Source organism: Balaenoptera acutorostrata, chromosome 9 (assembly GCF_949987535.1).
Source record: "Balaenoptera acutorostrata chromosome 9, mBalAcu1.1, whole genome shotgun sequence".
NCBI lineage: Eukaryota > Metazoa > Chordata > Mammalia > Artiodactyla > Balaenopteridae > Balaenoptera > Balaenoptera acutorostrata.
Window position 1 is genome coordinate 3,226,851 of NC_080072.1, and position 20,650 is coordinate 3,247,500.

At 55.3% G+C, this 20,650-nt stretch overlaps 1 protein-coding gene across 5 annotated transcripts in view; it reads left to right on the plus strand.

Moving 5' to 3' along the window:
* Positions 1 to 20,650, plus strand: part of SHANK2 (SH3 and multiple ankyrin repeat domains 2) — a 473,760-nt gene that overhangs the window by 343,343 nt on the left and 109,767 nt on the right. For all 5 annotated transcript variants that reach the window (XM_057553698.1, XM_057553701.1, XM_057553700.1 and 2 more), the window contains one exon: positions 19,379 to 19,454. In XM_057553698.1, the coding sequence (XP_057409681.1) occupies positions 19,379 to 19,454 (76 nt within the window). The remainder of the gene's footprint in view (positions 1 to 19,378; positions 19,455 to 20,650) is intronic.

A 20,650-nucleotide genomic window follows, 5' to 3' on the forward strand; every position in this document is an offset into this window, starting at 1 on the left:
TCCCTAAAGACCCGTAACCCGTGGGCGTGTCAGGGAGGGGATGCAGACCCAGGCCGTGGTGACCGCAAGGCGCGGAGCTAATCCTTTGCTGTCTCTGGAGGCGTCAGCAGGAAGGACCACGCCCGTGCGTGTGTGTGGCGCCCTGGGCCACGTCCACCTTTGTGATAAGCCGGTTGGACAGGTGATGATGCCACACAGCACTTTACAGTTTCTGCAGCGCGTTCGTGTGTTCCGTGGGCACATGGGGGCGTCTGTGGGGCACAGGCCTGGGGGCACAGGGGTGTCTGGGTCAGACTTGCCTCTGCCCGCCTGCAGCCACCTCCCAGCCGTCTCGTGGTTTTCAGTTCGTCCTTCCAAGAGGACATGTTCTTGCTGGCCCGTTTTTCCTGAAGCTGAACCTCAAGGTGGGTGGGAAACTTGCCGAAGGTCACAAACCAGGAATGGCCAGCCCTGCACCTAGAGCCCGGGGCTTGCCCGCCACCCGCTTCCCCGTCGGCCTGCCGTGCAGCTCAGCAACCTGGAAGGAGATGGAAGCTCCCCTCCTGCGTGCAGCCCCAGCGGATCACCCTCCGAGGGGGACGGGGCACCTACAAGGACACAAGCCTTTGAGCCGCACCCCGGGAGGGGACTTGGGGCTGAGGGCCATGTGCGTGACATGGAGTGCAGAGAAGGGGGCCGGGCTGTGGTGGAAAACCCGCTCCTGTCTCCACTGCCGCCTCCCATGGGCTCCCTCCTGGGGAGTGGCGGCCACGGCCCCTGGGCCTTCCGCGTGCCAGGCACGGGCTGTTTCTGTGACCCCTGCTTTGCCCAGAGACCAGTCATCTGTGGGCGGAGGGAAGGGGCTCTGAAGAAGCAGGAGTCCACTTAGGTCTGGGCCACAGGGTAGCAGGATCAGGGAGCCGTTCAGATCAGCCAGGATGCCCAGTTAGGGACCCGCATTTTACCTCGTAGGAGGAAGCCCATGGCCTACACATCCCAGCCCACCTTGGTCTCCATCCCCACCGGTCAGCTGAGAGCCCCGCGTCCCCGGGAGTGTGAGGCAGGAGGTGGGGACATGGCGCGGGCACAGGGCTGGGGCAAGAGGTCCCAGGTTCCAGGCCCACTTTTACCTGGCTGTGTGCCCTTAGGTCACTCACTTAACTTCTCTGGGCCAGTGTCCTCATCTCTGAGTCTTCATGGGGCATTTATTCCAACACGGTTGCGTGAACAGGACTCAGAGGGTGAGTTATACCTTGAACTAGGTGGCGTCAAGCCACACCAATGTACGGGGAGCAGGGATTTTTGCCCTCTTTACGTTAGCACTGAAATAAAAATACTAACAACCCTAACATCCCATTTTAATAATTTATGTATTAATTATCAAATTAATAAGTAACTGGTTTAATTAATTGATAATCAACTTCAGAGAATTTATTATTATCCCTGTCTGACAAATAAGAGGCTGGACCCAGGCCATGCAGCCGGTGGGGACACAGCTGGGACCTGGATCCTGGCAGTCGCCTGGCCATATGGCCTGCCTTTCGAGGTCCAAAGAACCTTGACTGAGAATCACCAACCCTTTGGACCAACAGAAATCCTGCAGCTCAGACAGGTGAGGGGTCGTGTCCAAGGACACACAGTGAGCTCGTGGCAGCCGTTTAAGAAAAGAAATTGATGACAGATGAGAAAAAGGAACCAGAGCCCAGGCTCTACCCCATTGATGCTTCCCGAACACGAGCCTAGAGGTGAGAGGATGTCACTGAGAAGGAGACGGGCTTGGTCCCCGCCCCCCGGAGCAAGGCTTGGCCCCCCGCCCCTGCCTCCCATCCTGCAGACCGCTCACCACCAGCCTTCACACTGAATGTACAGAGTGTCGCTGAATTTCCCCCCAGGTCCCTCCAAACCGCCTCACGTCCCATTCCCGCCTCCCCCCACTAGGGATGCATGGACCAAAGGAAGGCATAACGGACAGCTTCAGCCAAGACCAACTTCACAGAGATGCTGTCCCTCCCTTTGGCCTTGGCTCAGCTGGGTGGCGCGGCGAAAATGGACTTCGCTGCCCGGCCGTCCACCCTGCAGAACGCCGGGCTCAGAAACTGCCGGGACTGAAAAAAAACCTGTGTCGCAAAATGAGAAATCAATTACTCTGGACAACGGTCACAACACCCTCTAAGTGTTACCTCGGCCCCGTGCTAATCGCCGGGTTGAATCATTTTCCTCTCCCCGCTAATGGCATGCGTAATTGCACTGGTTTTCCAGGCGTCCTTCACCCGTACTTATTTAGACTAGTGACTGATGCATTGCCATGGAAACCGGCACTAGGAAAAAGAAAAAAAAACCATCCCCAGTACAGTGGGAAGTGAAAGGATGCAGCTCCAACCTGGAGCTTACAACTTGTGTCAAAGAACCGAATTTTCAGCCGATCCCAACGTGCCGTCTCCAAAAGTCAAATTTGTGAACCTCCCCGTGGATTAAACACTCGGAGCCGTCTTTCTTCTTCTTCTGATTTTTCCCCCCTTTTGTTCCGCAATTCTGACCCCAGAGGGCTGCAACTTTTTTCCTCTTGGATTAACAGACAATAGCAGATGAGGCCGGCCTCGTGGACGCGGGCTCCGCATAGACCCGGACAAGCAGTGGGACCAGCCTGAGTGAGATGGTCACACCCAGGTTAGAGATGATGGCTGAGAATTCCCGGTTCAAGAAGAAAGTTCATTTTGGAGGTACGGTGCCGTCTCCGGAACCTGCTCCCGGTGGATGTGCTGAGTCTTTGTTCTTGACCCGCCGGGGATGGTGGTGCGGCAGGGTCTGCCGGTGCTGGGTGAGACGGGGTGGCTGGCTGTGTAGGCGATGGCTTTGCACTGGGTGTGTTTGAAAATCACTGTATTTCTGGTGGTTGTGTTTCACCAGGGAAGGCTATTGTTTCCATAACGGCTTTCTACTGCTCCCAAGATAGAAGGGAAGATCAAGGTAGCCGTCAAATCACCCGGGCAGACTCCGGCCTCTCGGGCGCTGTTAGCGTCCCGGGGCCCTTTCCGTATTCTCAGGAGTCCTTTTGAGCATCCAGGCGGGGTTAAGACCAACTGGAGCATCTATTCCTAGTAAGCACTGTTACTAAACTCCAAGGGCGGACGACGGCATTGTGTGTCGCCGTGACTTAAATGCATAGATCTGTCCAGGATTCCTGTGTGTTCTCCCTGACAAACCGCATGGTACCTCCCCCCGAGACTGGACCAGGGCAGTATGCCTCCCCACCCGTCCAGCCAGCCCTCCTTCAAAGAAGGCATGGCTAGTGTGGGTTTTAGTTCTGTTTTTTTTTTTTTTTAATCAAGTGGACCACCGTCGTAGCCGTTGAGATAAGAAAACACCATCTGTATTTTCAGATTGCATCGCCTTCTTCACTTTCTACAGTTGGTTGTTACCAACCGCACCCTCTCACTCCCAGAAGTGGAGGACAGAGGACACGGCTGGCTTGCGAGGGCTCCGGCCGGGGAGCTTGGCGACCTGGTCGGATAAGACGCATCTCCTTGAAGGAGCCCCCTCCCAGGTGTCACTTTGAGGTGTGCAAAGAGAGATTGAGCCACGGATGGTCAAGGCTCCGGCGACCCCCCCTTCCCGGTCCCCCCTGCTGGCCCTCACCCACCAGTGTCTGTCAGGGACATGTAGCATCTTTGGGGGCAGCTTGGTGGGTTGCAGGGAATGGGTACCTAAGAGGCTGGCACCATTTGTAAGGTCACTGCCAGGGTGGGTCTTTGTGCGATCCTTTAGCGCCCCTGGGATCCACTTAACCCTCCCCCCAGCCCACCCTGCTCCTTCTAGGGATGAATACAGTCCACTCCCTTGGTCCTGAACCGTGCTTAGCCCAAGATATGCCTGCCTCGACGTCGAGCTGGGAAGACTCAGCTGCCTTCCCACACAAACAGGGCGGTTTCCTTGCGCTCAACAGGTCCCTTTTGCTCTGTGTCCTATTTCCTAAGCCTCAGCTGCCAGCGCCCCTAAAAAAGATTTTAAGGAACTAAAAAGAATCCTTCCACCCCCAGTCGGTTCCTGGGTATAAATCCAGCTCTGCTGCCCACACTTGTGTGCCCTTGGGCATCTCACTTCACCTTTCCGGGCCCCGGTGGTGGGAGGTGCCTAGCCCTGCCTCGGGTGTTGTAAGGATGGAGAGAGGGGCTCCCCAGCGGGGGCTCCCCTGCACCTCGGTTCTGTGCCAGGCGCTGCAGTTGGCAGGGAAAGGCTGCAGTTCAGTGGGACCTGAGAGGTGACGCTTTTTGGGGGGAGGTCTTGATGTTGGAGGGGCGGGCGTTGGGCGGAGGCAGTGGGCTGGGGAAGCAAAAGGAGGGTCAGTCCAGGTATCCTGGCAGGACAGAGGGAGGAGCGCTGCTGGCCCCCTGGGCCTGGCTGCTGGATTCAGTGCCAGAAAAGTCTTTTCCAGGTCCTGGCATGTTTTCAAACACTCTGCCCCTCTGCATGGTCACGCCAGCCCTGGGCTGCTGGGCCCAGGGCAGGTCCGCTTCCCCCGGCCCCTGCGCATTCCCTGTGATGGAGAAGGACGAGCCAGGACCTCCTTGGCTTGGACCCTCCGGCCGAGCTTAGCAACAGCATGCAATCCGGCTCCGAGTCCTCCATTTACTGTAATTTCCATTTAAACTGCCTGTCTGGCTCCGTGTATTGGTATAAATGCTTCCACGGAGCCGCCTGGGCTGATTTTTTAAAAAAAAAAAAACATTCTAATTACTAGAGTAGAAAGCAACTCATTGACAGCCAGCAGCTTTTTTCATTTGTCCAGCCAATTTGGGAGGGTGGAGATCGGGAAACGTGGCCAGGAACCCAGCTTAGTCAGCTTCCCTCCAGTGGTGTCCCAGCCTCGCTTGGCCCAAGATCGGCGAGACGGGGAGAGAGGTGGGCAAAGCAGAGCTTCAGACCCCCGGTCCCAGCGCCGGGTGCCCGGGCAGGAGACGTCCAGTGAGTGAATGGGGATCTTGGTGTCGGGAGGTGCATCCCCGCACCGTGGCCTTGGGCAAGTCCCGCTCATTCTCAGATGGGGGTCCTGAATCTGAAAGCCTGGGGTCCAGGTTTCCTACATTCCCTAGTAATTTTCAAGGGCAGCCTCGTAAATCATCTTCTGCAGGGAACTACTCATCTCGAAGGTTTGTCCTTTAAAGATGCGAAGGGGAGACTTCCCTGGTGGTCCAGTGGTTAAGACTTCACCTTCTAATGCAGAGGATGTGGGTTCGATCCCTGGTCGGGGAGCTAGGATCCCATATGCCTTGGGGCCAAGAAACCAAAATATAAAACAGAAACAATATTGTAACAAATTCAATAAAGACTTTTAAAATGGTCTACATCCAAAAAAGAAATCTTAAAAAAAATTTTTCTTTAAAAGATGCGAAGGGGAGGGTGCAGTCAAGTGCGTGGCATGCCCTTGAGCCGGGTTAGGACCGCAGCCCTGCCACTCACGAGCTGAGCATCTTGCAGGTTGTCCCACGGTGTCTGGTCTTCTCCTGGTAGAACAGACATGCCTCGTGGAGCTGCCAGGTGGTGACAGCAGACGCGTTAAGAGAGCAACCTGAAAACCAGTCCGTCACTCGTGAGCTGTGTGACTTGGGATGGTCGCTTAAACTCTCTGTGCTTGGTTTCCTCCCCTGTAACAACAGCGCCTGTCTCATGGGACCATTGGTGACTAAACCAGAGAAGATGTGTCTTTGCAGTCGGGATGGTGCTGGGTTGGCTTCCAGAAACAGAACCCTCAGGAGCTGCTATCTAAATACAGGGCTTTCCCTGTCCCACCCAACAGGAAGGTGGGGCCAGACCCAGCTCTTTCCTCCTGCCTCAGTCCTCAGCCGGCTTGACTTCCACAATCCAGATGGGAAAGGGGGCCATGCCCTGGGGAGGCCTGGTTTGGGAAGGAAAGCCCCCCCCCGGCAGACACCTGCTCCCATCTCACTGGCCAAGACCTGGTCACGTGACTGCTCCTGGAAGATGGCTGGGGAAGTGGGTTCTTGGCTACCCAGTCCCCATAGAGGGAAAGGAGACAGTGCTTAGAAATAGGTGTTGAGTGGCTGGCAGAGGGTGCTGGTCAGAAGGAAGGCCACCTCGGCACAGGGCAGAGCGGGCTCTGCTGCCAGGTGTGCTGGGCAGTGCAGGGCAGTGGTTAGGACAACAGCTGCAGGGCTGGACCACCTGGGCTGGAGTCCCACCTGCCACTCCGCCTCACCGACCCAGCGCAGGGTACCACTGCTGAGGGCGTAGGGTCGCTGGAGCATTGCAAGGAGCTCACGTGTTTCGCACTTAGAACAGCGCGTGGCCACTGGGTGTCACCTGTGATGGTGGTGGCGGGCGATGGATGTCCACGGATCAGGACGATGATGGCGTCAGTGATGCACCTGTGGTCCTGCCCCCAGTCCTCGTCCTCGAGCCCTGCTCTGGGAGGCTGGCCTCTCCCTCCCTTTGGGCCCTCCTGCCTTCTGACCATTTACCAAGCATCCCAGCTGAGCCACGGCCACAGCCCTTGGCCACGGGCACCCTCGGCTACCTGGCGCACGGGCTTATCTTGCCGAGGCTGAGTGGATGAAGCTGGTGCTGGTGGGCCTCGGCTGGTGGGTGCCCGAGCCCCACTGCCTCTAGGCTCTGTGAGGGCTTCACAGCTGCGCCTGGTGTGGGGCAGGAAGACCACTCGTGAAGTTACAGCTACACGAGCAGCCTTTGCTCAGCGATGCGACTACTGTTAATTCTCCAGGTGTTTTTTGTCATCTTACAACACAATGGTCAACTGGCTGGGATGACTAAGGGAAAAAACCAAGCGTGCTGGGAGTGCCCAGTTCTCGGAAGTGCTTTCCGTTTATCCTGGGAAGGAAAATCAGCCGCATCCCCGCACCTTCCTTTGCCTTTGGTTTCTGGAGTCCGTAGGTTTGGCTCTCATGTAGTGCCAGTGTGTTTTGGGACCCTACGGGGCTGGGAACGGCTGGCAGTCCCCGTGCCCACACCCCCATGCCCACTCTAAGGGAATTCAAGACACATGGTTATTTTTGAAAACTTACGGCAGCCCCTGCCGCTGGGGCCTTACCCAACTGTGTGAGCACAGGGCCGGTTTTCCCGATGACACACGGCACACGTGTGCACACACGCTGGGGGGGCACAGAGCGATACTCCAGGGAGCTGGGAATAAATAGAACCAATGACTCAGTTGCATGTTGGTGACATAGCCCACCGTAGAGGCGGCTTCTACTACTGAAACCAAGAGGCTTCAGGGGAAGAGAGTGAGGTCCCAGGGCAGGTGGGGCTGCAGGCCCCTAGGGGAAGGGCCGTCGTCTGTACAGAGCCTGGTTCCGTTCTCTGAAGGAGGAATTATTGTGTAGCGGCCGCAGGCACGGAGCGAACCATTTATCCACCTTTGCACAGAGGAGAGGACGAGGGCCAGAGGAAGCACCTGGGTCTCACCATGATTCTGCAGAGTCAGAAATTGAACTGAGCTCCCGCAAACAGGGAAATACACTTCCTAGAGAAGTACTTTTCTTTCACTTGGGCAGTTTTTGACCAGAGAGCAAGATTCTGAGTTCTTTAACTAAGACGGGTTTAAACAGTTTTCCGAGCAAGTTTTACCCCGCTGTGCTATCCCTACAGGGATGGTCTCTTTGCGGTCGTGGTGGGCAGATAATGGCCGAAGATGTCTGTGTCCTGATCCCTGGAACAGGTGACTATGTCCGGATACATGGCAAAGGGCAAGTAAGGTCACAGATGGAATGAAGGTTGCTAGCCGGCTGACTTCAAGATGAAGAGATGATCCTGGGTTATCCCTGAAGGCCCCTGTAATCCCAAGGGTCCTTAAAGTGGAAGAGGGAGGCGCAGACTTCAGAATCAGTGTGATGGGGATTTGAGGACTCGACCCGCTGGTGCTGGCTTGGGAGGTGGAGGGAGGGGCCACGAGCCAAGGACTGGGGGCGCCTCTAGAAGCCGGAAAAGGCAAGGGAACAGGTTCATCCCAGGAGCCTCCTGCAGCCACGAGCCCCGCCCTCACCTTGATCTTAGCCCAGAGAGACCCCCGCTGAATGCTGACTTACGGGACTGTAGGGTCATAGACTTCTGTTGTTCTGGGCCAGTAGGTTTGTGGTCATTCGTGACAGCTGCCACGGGGAGCTAATCCTCCATCCTTAGGGGGTATGGAGTGAAGTCTGGCTATCTTTGAAGAGCAGGGTCCCTGTTTTCCCTCCCCTCCCCCTTGAGCCCAATGTCCAGCGCCTAGAAGGTGCTGGATCAGTGATCTGCAGCTGAGGTAGTGATTGCACTAGTGACCCAAGCTGCCGTGGTGTGAGCGTGAGAAGTGGCTTCAGATCAAAGTCGTGCCCCTCGGCCAGTGTTCCTCAGAGGTGAGGCCCTGATCTCCGTGCCCAGCGGTGGGAAGGGCACCTGTCAGCACAGCGCCCTGACCCGCAGTGGTGGAGCTGGGCTGTGCAGGCTGCGAGCTCCGTGCCCCCTGCCCAGGCTCCAGCCAGCCCTTCACGCGGTTTGCCCCCTTTTTCTGCATCCTGGGGTCTGGCCCCGGGCGGGAGGTGATGGTGAGCTTGGAGATGCCACCAGCCCCCCACACCCGCGTCCCGCCAGCCTGCCTGTGCCCACTGAGGCTTCTCCCCACACTCCTGTCTGTGGTTCTCCGCTTTGCATGGAGCCCATCGGCATCTTTGGTTTTAAAAAAGCAAAGTTATTTCTGTCTCCATCCCCATCAGTAATTTCTTTCCTCCTTGTGGTTCGGATCCTGCCTTTGGCTCTCCAGCCGGGGCGTGGCCCGAACAGTGTCTGATTTAAAACCCGCTGGAGCCGGCATGGGAGGGAGGCGTGTGGATGAGAAGCTGGGGGTGGGAGTTGGGCGGCCCTGTGCCCTGTGCCCGGGCAGGAAGTGCCACCTCGCAGGCTGGCCCGGCCCGTCCAGCTCGGCCAGGCGCTGCCGTGATGAGGGAGTGGGACCCCGCCTGCTCAAGGGTCCACACTGCCCTTTCTGCCTCTTCAGGGTGAGGGGCCGAGAATAACAGCCAGGAGGGCGTGGAGTCCAAGGGAGGGGCTGGAGCAGAGGGGAGCTGGTGATGGGGTTGGGAAGCCCAGGGACCACTTTCCCTTCTCTCTCTGACTCTCTCTGTATCTCCATCTCTGTGTGTGTGTCTTTGTCTCTCTCTTTCTCTGTCTCTTTCTTTGTCTCTCTGTGTGTCTCTGTCTCTCTGTGTCTCTCTCTGTCTCTGTGGGTGTCTCTCTGTCTCTCTCTGCCTCTATCTCTGACTCACTGTCTCCCCCTATGTCTTTTTCTGTATCTCCATCTCCGTCTCTGTCTCTCTGTCTCTGTCTCTGCTTTTGGTGGGATTGAGGCTCAGCTCCAGAGGAACTCCCAGGCAGGGCCCTGAAGGAAGCCGAGGCCCCAGCTCTCTGCGTTTCTGTGCTGCGCGGCGAGTGACCTCAGCTAGGCGGCTCTGGACCCCAGCCCGAAATCAGCTCAGAGGCCTGAGGGTCAGCAGTGCAGGTGGGCGCACCTGGATTCTGTGCTCAGGGTCTTATGGGCCCAGAGTTGGGGCGTCACTGGGCTGGGCTTTAGCTGGAGGCCCTGAAGGAGGACCCCGTCCCCCCAGCACGCTGAGTTGTCGGGGATGAACCAGGCCGTGCGACGCAGAAGTGTTTTATCATCTTTACACGCAGCCTCCCGTCCGTGGCCGATCCAGGGTCTTTATCACAGAGAGGGGAGATGTCTGGACCCCCTGCATCCCTAGTGCCCTCCGTCTGGTCGTGTGAACCCAGGGATGTTGGCCTGTGGCCAGGTCGGTGGCCCTCACTGAGGGCACGCTGCCCCCGGGGGTGTTTGGAACTGTGCAGGCCAGGTGCTGTCCCAGTCAATACCAGCACGTAGGACCTGGGCGCAGGTGTCCGGGGCTGCCCTGGCCGGCAGCACCGCCGTGGTGGACGGGCCCCCAGCCAGGCCCCGGGGTGAGATGCAGCGGTGCTGCCACCATCCGCTTGGGTAACGAGACTTCCTACCCAGAGCGACAGAGTAGCCGAAAGACAGCGCTCTTGCGGTCCAAGAAACCTAAAACCCGCGTGAGCTGGGTCAGAGGAGGAAAGGTCCTCCACCGCAGGGATGCAGCGGCCTTTCCCGGACCCCGAGGGTGGGACGTGGGGTCCAGCCTCCCCCGGTCCTGGAAGCAGGTTCTGGAAGCAGGATGCGGGGGTAGCTTGTGAGGAGCCAGGCCAGCTCAGCCGTCTCTCTAGGGCCACACACGCCTCAGCACCGCCCCGAGCCCCTTGCCTTAGTCTCCCTCCTTCGCTTCTCCCCCACCCCACAAAGTGCTCCCACAGTGACAGCCTCTCTGCATGAATGGAGGTGTCCTCTGTTCCCACGGGGAGCAGAGACTGGCCACTCCTATTCCAGGTCCCCAGGAGGGGGTCTGATGGGCCGGGCCGGGCAGCTCTGACCAAGGCGTGAGGTTCTGTGTACAGATATGGTTGGGGTCCTGCCCTGTCCAGGGGGCAGAAGGATGCTTTCAGAGAGGGAAGACCAAGACGTCTTCCTGGAGGACAACTGTGGCCGACAGCCCACCTGGGAAGGGACTTAGACGCGTGACGGTGTTCTACCTTCACCACAAGGCCAAGGTCAATTCTGCTGCTAGCCCCATGTTACAGATGAGAAAACTGAGATTTGGAGAGGTTGTTTCCTGCCCAGGCCCTGCAGCTAGTGAGGACTTAAGCTCACATTTCCTCGTCTAGATGCAGGCTTCCTTCCTGCCTCTCCTGTCTGTGGCATCTCACGAGCAGAGGAACCGTCCCACGTGGGACCTGGGTGGAGATCGGGGCCGGCGTGCCCACGCAGTCTTGGCCCTGCTCTGGCGTTCTGGCCTCTCCCCACGGCCGTCCCTTGACCCAACAGCCCACCTCCTCCCCACGCCGTCCTTTGAATTCTTTTTTGGCCTTTCAGAGTCCTAATAAATTTCTTTGAGAAGATCCCTCTTCATAAACAGTCACACTCGAGGCTCAGAGGCCATTAGTATCTCCCTGGGTGCCCCATCCTGGCTTCCTTGCGAGCTAGATGGGATCCTCTTCCCAGCCGCTCTGCCTAAAGGGCTATTTTAAATGCTGACAATCTGAAGCTTGTCATGCGATCTGTCACTCCCTTTCACGAGTCACAAGAGGTATATGGAATGGAATTTCCAGGGTGTTTTTCCCCCTTTCAATGTAGATTTTTCTAGGCCATATTCCAAGAAAAACTTTCAGGGCCCATCAGCTTAATCACTGCGTGGTCCTCTCCTGGGAAAGGGGGTTACGTCCCTAGTCGCATTGGTGGCGGAGGGGTGTGTCATGTTGGGAAGCCAGAGCGTCCAAACATCTGGTTTGATAGTTGAGTAAATGAGAGCTCAGAGCGGCAGAGTGAGGTCCCACGCCATCACCACCAAGGTCAGGACTAGAATTCCAGTCTCTCAGTTTGTAGAACGGCTACTTCCATTCCCTTGGCAGTCGGAACTAAACTCAACTTCTGTGCCATGTCCTCAACTCTTCACAGTCAGACCCAAGGAGGTGACAGTGCCCACGTTGGATAAGAACAAAGGGTCCAAGCGCGTGTGGGTTTTGTCCCGTTGTTCAGTTACTCCACAGCTATTGATCACCTACTGTATGCCAGGCTGTGTTGTAGGAGCTGGGGACCCAGCAGTGCAGTGAACTTTGAGCTGGGGAAGGAATGTCCCAGAGAGAGTCTAGCAAGTGCAAAGGCCCTGAGGTGCAAACGAGCTTGTCATGTTCAAGGAACAAAAAGGAGGCTAATAGGGCGGGAGTGGAGTGACTGCGGGGGGGTGGGGGGGAGCAACGGGAGAGGAGGGTTCAAAGGCAGGGCTGCGTAGCGTCGGGCCTGTGTCATCGGAGGGCTCGAGGATGGGACTCGAATTCCACTGGGAAACTGTCAGAAAATGTTAAGCAGAAAAATGGCATCACCTGATTACATTTTTTTTTTTTTAAAGGATTTTCTTATTTATTTATTTATTTATTTATTTATTTTTGGCTGTGTTGGGTCTTCGGTTCGTGCGAGGGCTCTCTCCAGTTGCGGCAAGCGGGGGCCACTCTTCATCGCGGTGCGGGGACCGCTCTTCATCGCGGTGCGCGGGCCTTTCTCTATCGCGGCCCCTCCCGTCGCGGGGCACAGGCTCCAGACGCGCAGGCTCAGCAATTGTGGCTCACGGGCCCAGCCGCTCCGCGGCATGTGGGATCTTCCCAGACCAGGGCTCGAACCCGTGTCCCCTGCATTAGCAGGCAGACTCCCAACCACTGCGCCACCAGGGAAGCCCCTGATTACATTTTTTGAAGCTCATTCTGTATAGAGGTTCAGGAGATGATGATCATTCAGATCATTCAGCAGTAGTGACTGCTGGCCTCCAAGCTGAGTGGGACTACAGACATTTCTGAGCACCTGCTGTATGAAGCACTGAGCCTGGAACCTGGCCCAGGTGGTGGGCCTATCTGTGAACTACTAGGTTCTTGCCTTTGAGAAGTTTCTACGTGGCTTAGGAAACAAACGAGTGAATAGTTCCCTCTTGGTTGACTGGTTTTTCTGTCTCCTTTGTCGTAACCAGAGGCCTCCTCTGAGACATGTAGAGGCCTGTGCTGTGTGCCGTGCTCTCTCCATGTCCGATGGGATGCATTCCTGTCATCCGTTGTGTGGTTTTCCATTTTCTGCTAGAAGGTGTGAGATCCTCACAGACAAGGGGCCAAACTCAGCCTCTGCCTTGATGTTGTCTGGGCTTCCTTTCTACACTTGCCAGGACTGTTTTGGTTGCCAGAAAGCCAGCTGTGCCACGCTTGAGCAAAACATGGAACGTACTGGCTCACATGACAGAGAAGGCCATGCGTGGTCTGCATCGGTCAGCTTAGGCCAGGGAAGGCTGCAGTAACAAACAGGCCCCTGATCTCAGTGGCCTAAAACCACCAAGGTTTATTTCCCACTCACACCACCTGTTTGTCATGTGTCCCAGGGGGCACACCTAGGGACCCTGACTGATAGAATAACCACTGTCTCAAACATTTTGGTTGCCATGCCCATGGACAGAAAAACAGTAGGGGGCGAGGGGAGGCGGGGCGGGGGAGGAATTTTGGATTGGGAATTAAATGTTCCATCCACCCAGGAAGTGAAGTAAATCAGTTCTTCCGAAAACGCATTGGCCAAAATGAATCTCAGGGATCCATCCAACCACATGCCCAGAGGGAGGAAAGACAGAAATATTGAACGAGTAGCCCTCATGACCACCACAGGCCAAGATCCAGGGATTCTCAGCATCAGGCCGCTTGTGTCCCTCTGTCCCCCAGCCTCCCACTGTGTGCGGGCTGCATTCGTTAGCTACTTCTCCCCATGATGTGGTGTGATGGCCATTGGTGGCCCACACCCCACATCCTCCCACCTCACGGCCCGTGAGAAAGCCGAGATCTCCTTCCTCAGCATCCAGACCTCAGCACATCTCAGAAAAAGGCCAGCTGGCCCTCCGTGGGCCATGGGCAGGTTGCTGGTGAAGATGCCTCCTCCCAGGGCCCCAAGGGGATGCTGACCCAGGAGGCTGTACTGTGCAGTATCCCTGCCACCTGCTGGCTCGGTGACCTCAGGCAACTCACTCAGCCTCTCTGAGCCTCACCTTCCTCAGCTGTAAGCCAGGGATAGTAACAGTATTGAGCTCTTGCCGATAAAGCACTTAGAGTACACGGGGCCCTGCGTGGATGTTTCGAAACACGACAGCTGTTGGCTGCTGTCAGCCAGGCTGGGGAGGCACAGAGTTGGGGGTCTGCTCACTTTCATTTGCAGTGAGCATGCCTGCTCCTCCCGTGTTGCGGTGCCCCACCCCCACGCCAGCACCTCCCCGGCTCCCTTCCTGGGCCTCCCAGGTCACACCCCCGCCGCGGCTGCCCCCGCCCCAATCCCCCTCCCTCTCAGCCTCCCAGGTGGGGGCCGACCGGGATGCCACCAGAGCCCCGGCCGCCCCCGGCATCAGCACGGCCAGGGCCTTGGGCCCCGCCATGTGGATCTTCTCGTGCCGGTGCAGGTTGGAGCGCCGGCTGAAGCTCTTGCCGCGTAGGGCTCCTCGCCGGTGTGCGTGCAGCTGTGGGCCATGAGGTTGGAACGCCGGCTGAAGCACTTGCTGCACTCGGGGCGCGGGTAGGGCTTGACCCTGGTGTGGGTGCGCTGGTGCGCTGTGTGACCTCGAGGGCCACCTTGGAAGGTGGAAGATCCCAATCCTACATGCACAGCGATAACCAGGTAATATAGCACTTTCCATTTGCCAAGCACCGTTCCAGCATTTTCCCTGTATGAATGCATTTACTCCTCCATCACTTCCCTGTGAGTAGGAACTATTATTATCCCCACTTTACAAATGAAGAGCCTGGTGACTTGCAGCCAGTAAACGGCAGAGCTGGGCTCTGAATTCAAGCCAGTCTAGCCTGTGAGCCCACATCCCTCATCATGGCACTCTGCTACTTCTGCAAAACAGCGACAAGAAATCCACTTAGCCCTGGCTGCTGTGGGAAGAACAAATAAGGTGAAAGACCTCATTTACTAAAGAAAAGAGATAATTTAGCAAAGCTGCAGTGATGATTAGGATGATAATGATGGTCATGACGGTGATGATGATGGTGATGATGATGGTGATGATGGTGATGATGATGGTGATGATGATGGTGGTGATGATGGTAATGATGGTGATGGTGGTGATGGTGATGATGGTGATGATGATGGTGATGATGGTGATGGTGATGATGGTGATGATGATGATGATGATGGTGATGATGGTGATGGTGATGATGGTGATGGTGATGGTGATGATGCTGTGATGAAGCTGATGATGGTAGTAATGGTGATGATAATGGTGAAGGTGATGATGTGGTGGAGATGGTGGTGACAGTGACGATGCTGTGATGAAGATGATGATGGTAGCAATGGTGATGATGATGGTGGCAGTGATGCTGTCCCTCAGGACCCTTTCCTGTCCCTCGGGGCCATATCTCAGAGCAGAAGTCTGACTGTGTCCAGAAGCCAGAGGACAGGGAAGGCCTGTGCAGTGAGAGAGAGTTTTTCACAAAACAGTTAGAGATAATATGATTCCAAAAGTTCCCCTTTCTCTTTTTTTTTTTTTTTAATTAATTAATTAATTTATTTATTTTTGGCTGTGTTGGGTCTTCGTTTCTGTGCGAGGGCTTTCTCTAGTTGCGGTGAGCAGGGGCCACTCTTCATCGCGGTGCGTGGGCCTCTCACTATCGCGGCCTTTTTTGTTGCAGAGCACAGGCTCCAGACACGCAGGCTCAGTAGTTGTGGCTCACGGGCCTAGTTGCTCCACGGCATGTGGGATCTTCCCAGACCAGGGCTCGAACCCGTGTCCCCTGCATTGGCAGGCGGATTCTCAACCACTGCGCCACCAGGGAAGCCCCCCCTTTCTCTTATAAGACAATTATGGTAGTGGAAGGGAACCCATTGTTTTTAAGGCCAGATTAATAACTTGTTAAATCCCGTGTTTGTCTCCACCCTTCCCTCTTTTGTTTAACATTTTCTTGGTCCATGAAATCCCAAAGTCTGGGAACCACTGGCTAACTGACCTAGAAAGAGTCCCTTTCTGAAACATTTGTTTCCTCTGGCAAAGATGTGGACAGGTACGTACATGTACGTACGCGCGCACACACACACACACACACACACACACACACACACACACACACGTTGACTACACTCTCTGCTCCTTCGATCTGGAACCTCCGACCTCAGCCAAGGGCCTGCACCTGCCAGCTCTCAGGGCCCAGCGGTTCCCTGGGCAACAAGCACAGAGCTGCCACGTGGGGCTTAAGCAACAGGCAATTAATAACAATTAACAGCCCCTCCCCGCGGTCATTCAGTGGCTTCACGAGCTACTCTGCTTAACCCTACAAACAGGTTCCAATCCCACTTACCCCTCCCGGGCCCAGCCCATATGTGGCCTCAACATGGATGTCACAGGGCTGGCCTGGCCAGATGTACTGCCTGGCCCACCTGCTCCCCGCCCCCACCCCCCGCACAGTTGTCTGACTGCTGGGGCCCTCAGCCCAGCCCGTGGAAAGTCAGCATCTGTTAGCTTTATCCTCACCCCACCCCCAGGATCCTGAGCCCCAGAGAACAGAGCTGAGGCCCCACCCCATCTGAGCATCCGTCTAATTCCTGCATTTGGGGCACAGGGCCTGACCTTCAGGCGGACTTGATAAATGGTAACTAGATTTGAACATGTATGCAATGCAAAATGCCAGGGAGGAGGGGAAGAGGGACACGGAACACCTGGGTACGTTGGGTCTGGCTGCCAGGCACAGGGGATGTGCATGCAGCTCAGCTGGATCAATGCCCTCGGGCCACTCTGACAGTGTGCAGTGTATTTCTATTTGCTGATTTGCAATGGACTGTTGAGATTGGCTCAGCAAGCTCTGACATTGGGTATCTGCCAGGAGTTAAACACCAGCGGTGATACAGAGAGAAATAAGGGCAAATCCCCACCTTTGAGCCCCGTAGAGAGCACGGAGACTCGGGTCCTCTCCAGGGGTCCCCTGGTGCGGCCTGCTGGTTCTGAGCCTGGGTCCTGGAGCCCGCCTGCCCGCCCGCCAGGGGCCCACCCTGCCCCTACTGTATAGCAGGATGTGCCTTTGCATCGGCAGTGCTCACCAGCACCATCTGTAAAATGGGTCCAACCGTCGTACTTCTCTCGCTGGGCTGCTGTGACCAGCAAGTGGGAGTGGATCAGCCCAGATGGCCACACATTGTGGCCCAGGGGAAGGACTCAATAAATGTTAGTGAGGATGAAGATGTTATTGACCCAGGTTCTTGGACTCGTTAATCAATAGAAATTGATGAGGCCAGACGAGAAATTCAGACAAAGCTTTACTGGGACTCATGGTGCAGCATAGGAAGAGAGAACAAGAAACAGGTTCCCTTGCTTGCTCCCCAAGCGGGGGGGGGGGGCGAGCTGGCTCCTTAAATGGGGCGAGGGCGGGGCAGATCGGTGGGCCGAGCCGGAGGAGGGGCTTAGGTGGTCTGCCCACCCCCTGGTGGTGCCGTGTGCAGGGATCATGCGTTGTACCCTGCTTTCCCTCCCTGTACCTCAGCAGTGGCAGTTGGGCTTTTGGATCTTTTTGCATCTTGTTGTTCATAATTTGCCCCAACTGTGCATGTGAGTGTTTATTTATTTTTTAAATTTATTTTATTTATTTTATTTATTTTTTTAAACATCCACCCCTCCCCTGGCCACAGTGACATTTTTTAAATTTTAATTTTATTTTTTTGGCTGTGCAGCATGTGGGATCTTAGTTCCCCGACCAGAGATCGAACCCACGCCCCTTGCATTGGGAGCGCGGATTTATTTTTAGTCCCTTAGAGGTTCTTTGTATCTGTTGCTTGAGGAGACGTTTGTCCAGGAGCAAACACTCCGGTGAGGGGTCCCAAGTCCTTTGTATCTGTTGCTTGAGGAGATGTTTGTCCAGGAGCAAACCCTCTGGTGAGGGGTCCCCGGTCCTTTGTATCTGTTCTTTGTATCTGTTGCTTGAGGAGACGTTTGTCCAGGGGCAAACAGTCCAGTGAGGGGTCCCAGGTCCCAGCCTGTCTCAAAGACAGTGATGACACAGCAGAGACACGCCGAGCAGAGGCGAGTGCCTCACTCCACAACGAGGACACCAAGGTCCTGCAGAGGGATTGGAAGGGTGGCGTGAAATGGAGCAAAAGCAGAGGGGCCACACTTGGCTGGACTTGGCGGGACCTGCAGAGTGACACGTACACCCTCTCCCTGGGGGCCGTGACAGACAAATGAGTGAGTATAGGAGCGGCACTTGGAACAGGGCCTGGTACCCAGTCAGCACTCAATTAGTGTCAGGGACCGAGATGGTGATGAAGATGTTGTCACCGTTCAGGGAATTGTCACTTTCGTATTGTTGGAGCCTCCGGTGGAGTGATGGGAAAGGGGCAGAGAGGCAGGGGGAGCTGACTCATTGAGAACCCGGCCGCCGGTCCTTTAAGACATCACGAGCTGCTGTAACAAGCAAATCCCTAGAGCGTAGCACAAGGCAATACAAGTTTGTTGCTCCTTTTAAGAGCTAATGCTCAGAGACCCAGGCTTTTGCCAGGAATCCCTGAGGATCCCATCATCCTGTTAAGCCTGGGAGTCCTAGCTTTGAGCTGGGAGAAGCAGCAAGAGAGGTTAGGGAGAGCTCCCTGGCCTCCATAGAAGCCAAGCTTGGAAGGGACACACACACACACACACACACACACACACACACACACACGCACGCACGCACGCACGCATGCGTTCCATTGGTGGGAGCTGGTCACGTGGCCACACCTGGCTGCAAGGGGTGCTGGGAAATGTAGTCCTGCGCTGGACAGCTGCTCCTCCCAGCCCCCCAAAGGCAACACCACACCATGTAGAAAGGGAGCGTATGTTTTTGCTGCACAGGCTGCCTCTGGGCATGAAAGGAGCCGAGAGGTATCAGCGCAACCCTTCTCAGTGCCCTTGCGTGTGTTCACTTTTCAGCCGAAAACGTGCGTTTGGGTTTGAGTAAAATCACGTTCACCTTGGAAGGTGGTGTCAAGGAGACTGACAGCAGAGAGGGTCACAGGGTTTAAATGAGAGTTTGAGCCATTTTTCCTGAAGCCAATCACATAATTTCTCTGTATTTTTTCCAGGGTTTGGGAAAGAGAGTGCCCAGGAGATTTTATTTGGGGGAAAATATCTAAACAGTAAATCATAAGCTGCTGTATGTCTTACATTTGTGTTGTTGTGGGTTTTTTTCCCTCCAGCTCTGAGCTATCGATTAAGTCTAATTATATCATTCATATAATTTCCCGTGAAATTTAAGTCGCAATTTGCTGAGTAAGGGAAGTAAGCAGGGGACTTAATTAGGAACTTAATCATGTTTGTTTGTTTGTTTCTAGGAGAAAGCAACTATAATCAGGAAAAATAACAATAAACATTTCCTTTCTCCCAAAGCAGTCACCCGCAGGTTCTCGGAGTTGCTAGACGGCTCGGCAGCGTCACTTGAGAGTACCATTGTCGCGGATTCTGTGTGCTGAGTGGACCTGCTGCTGTTCTGGCCGGAACCTGCAGAGCCCTGTCTTCTTTGCAGAGAGCATCCTGCACCAGCCAGGGACCCTGGGACTTGCCTCCATTTGGGAATGGAGCTCATGAGTCTTCAGTAGTCAGCCTTGAGGTTCATCTGCATCCCCCAGAGTTTGCAAAGTTAGGCCACAGAGCAAGGCCTCATCTTCCTCCCAGATCTTTCCACAGGAGAGCGGGTCTCACGCTTCGTAGGTCACATAAATGAGGGGCCCAGCCGGCCTCGCATGGTTTCAGCGTTCGGGGACCGTGACTTTCTAAACAATGTCTCTCTTCCCTCTCTGCAGAAACTCGTGCAGACCGCAGCAAGAAACTCTTCCGGCACTACACGGTCGGCTCCTATGACAGCTTCGATGCTTCCAGGTAAGATGTGATTCTTTCTCTGCCAGGCCCCCTCTGGTCAAAGATGCTCGTAATTGTCCCGAAAGCGCTGGACCATCTTGCATGGAGCACTCGGAACCCCTTGGCTTGCTTCACCCTATGGGTCCCCGTCACCCACTGCCCAAACGTGAGCTGGGATGATGGAGACCAGCGTCTTCCAGAGGACCCGCCTGAGAGGTGGTCTCTGCGCCGCCTGCAGTTTGGGGTCGGGCTGGAGCACACTTGTGGGATGGCCAAGGGAGAGAGCTGTCTTTCAAGGAGGAGGAAACCTGGCGTTGTTTGGGGGGAAAGTAGTACAAATGGTAAAGATGACAGTGCTTGGCCACAGGAGCCTTGAGGCAGCACCAATGTATCAGCATCTGCCCCGGGGGGTGGGGGGGCGGAATATGAGAATGCCTCTGGGTTTCCCCTCCTCCAGCCACCAATCTGCTTTCTGTCGCTAAGGATTTACCTGTTCTAGACTTTTCCTAGAAATGGAATCCTACAGTATGTCATCTTCCGTGAATGGCTTCTTTACCTAGAAGAATATTCTCAAGGTTCATCCATGCTGTAGCATGTATCAGTGCTTCATCCCTTTTTTCCTCTAATTTTTTACTGTGGTAAAATGTAGATAACGTACAGCGTGCTGTCTTAACCATTTTGAAGTGTACAGCTCAGTGGCATTAAGTACATTCACGTTCTTGGGCAACCATCACACCGTCCATTTCCAGAACACTTTCCATCTTCCCAAACTGAAACTCCATCCCCATGAAACACTCGCTCCCCTTCCCCTCCCCCAACCCCTGGCGCCCACCATCCTACTGTCTGTCTTCATGAATTTGACTCCTCTAGGGACCTCGTATGAGTGGACTCATACAGTATTTGTCCTTCTGTGTCTGGCTTCTTTCACTGAGCATCATGTCCTCAAAGTTCATCCCTGTTGGACCAGGTGTCACAGTGTCCTTCCTTTTGGAGGCTGAATAATATTCCTTTGTGTGGATGGACCACATTTTGTGTATCCATTCATCCGTGGATGGACGCTTGAGGTGCTCCTACCTTCTGGCTGTTGTAAATATGCGGCTGTGGACATTTGTGTACAGATATTTTTTTGAACACCTGTTTCCAGTTCTTTGGGGTGTATACTTAGGAGTGGAACTGCTGGTTACCTGGTTTTAGCGTTGACCTGTCCCAACCACCTT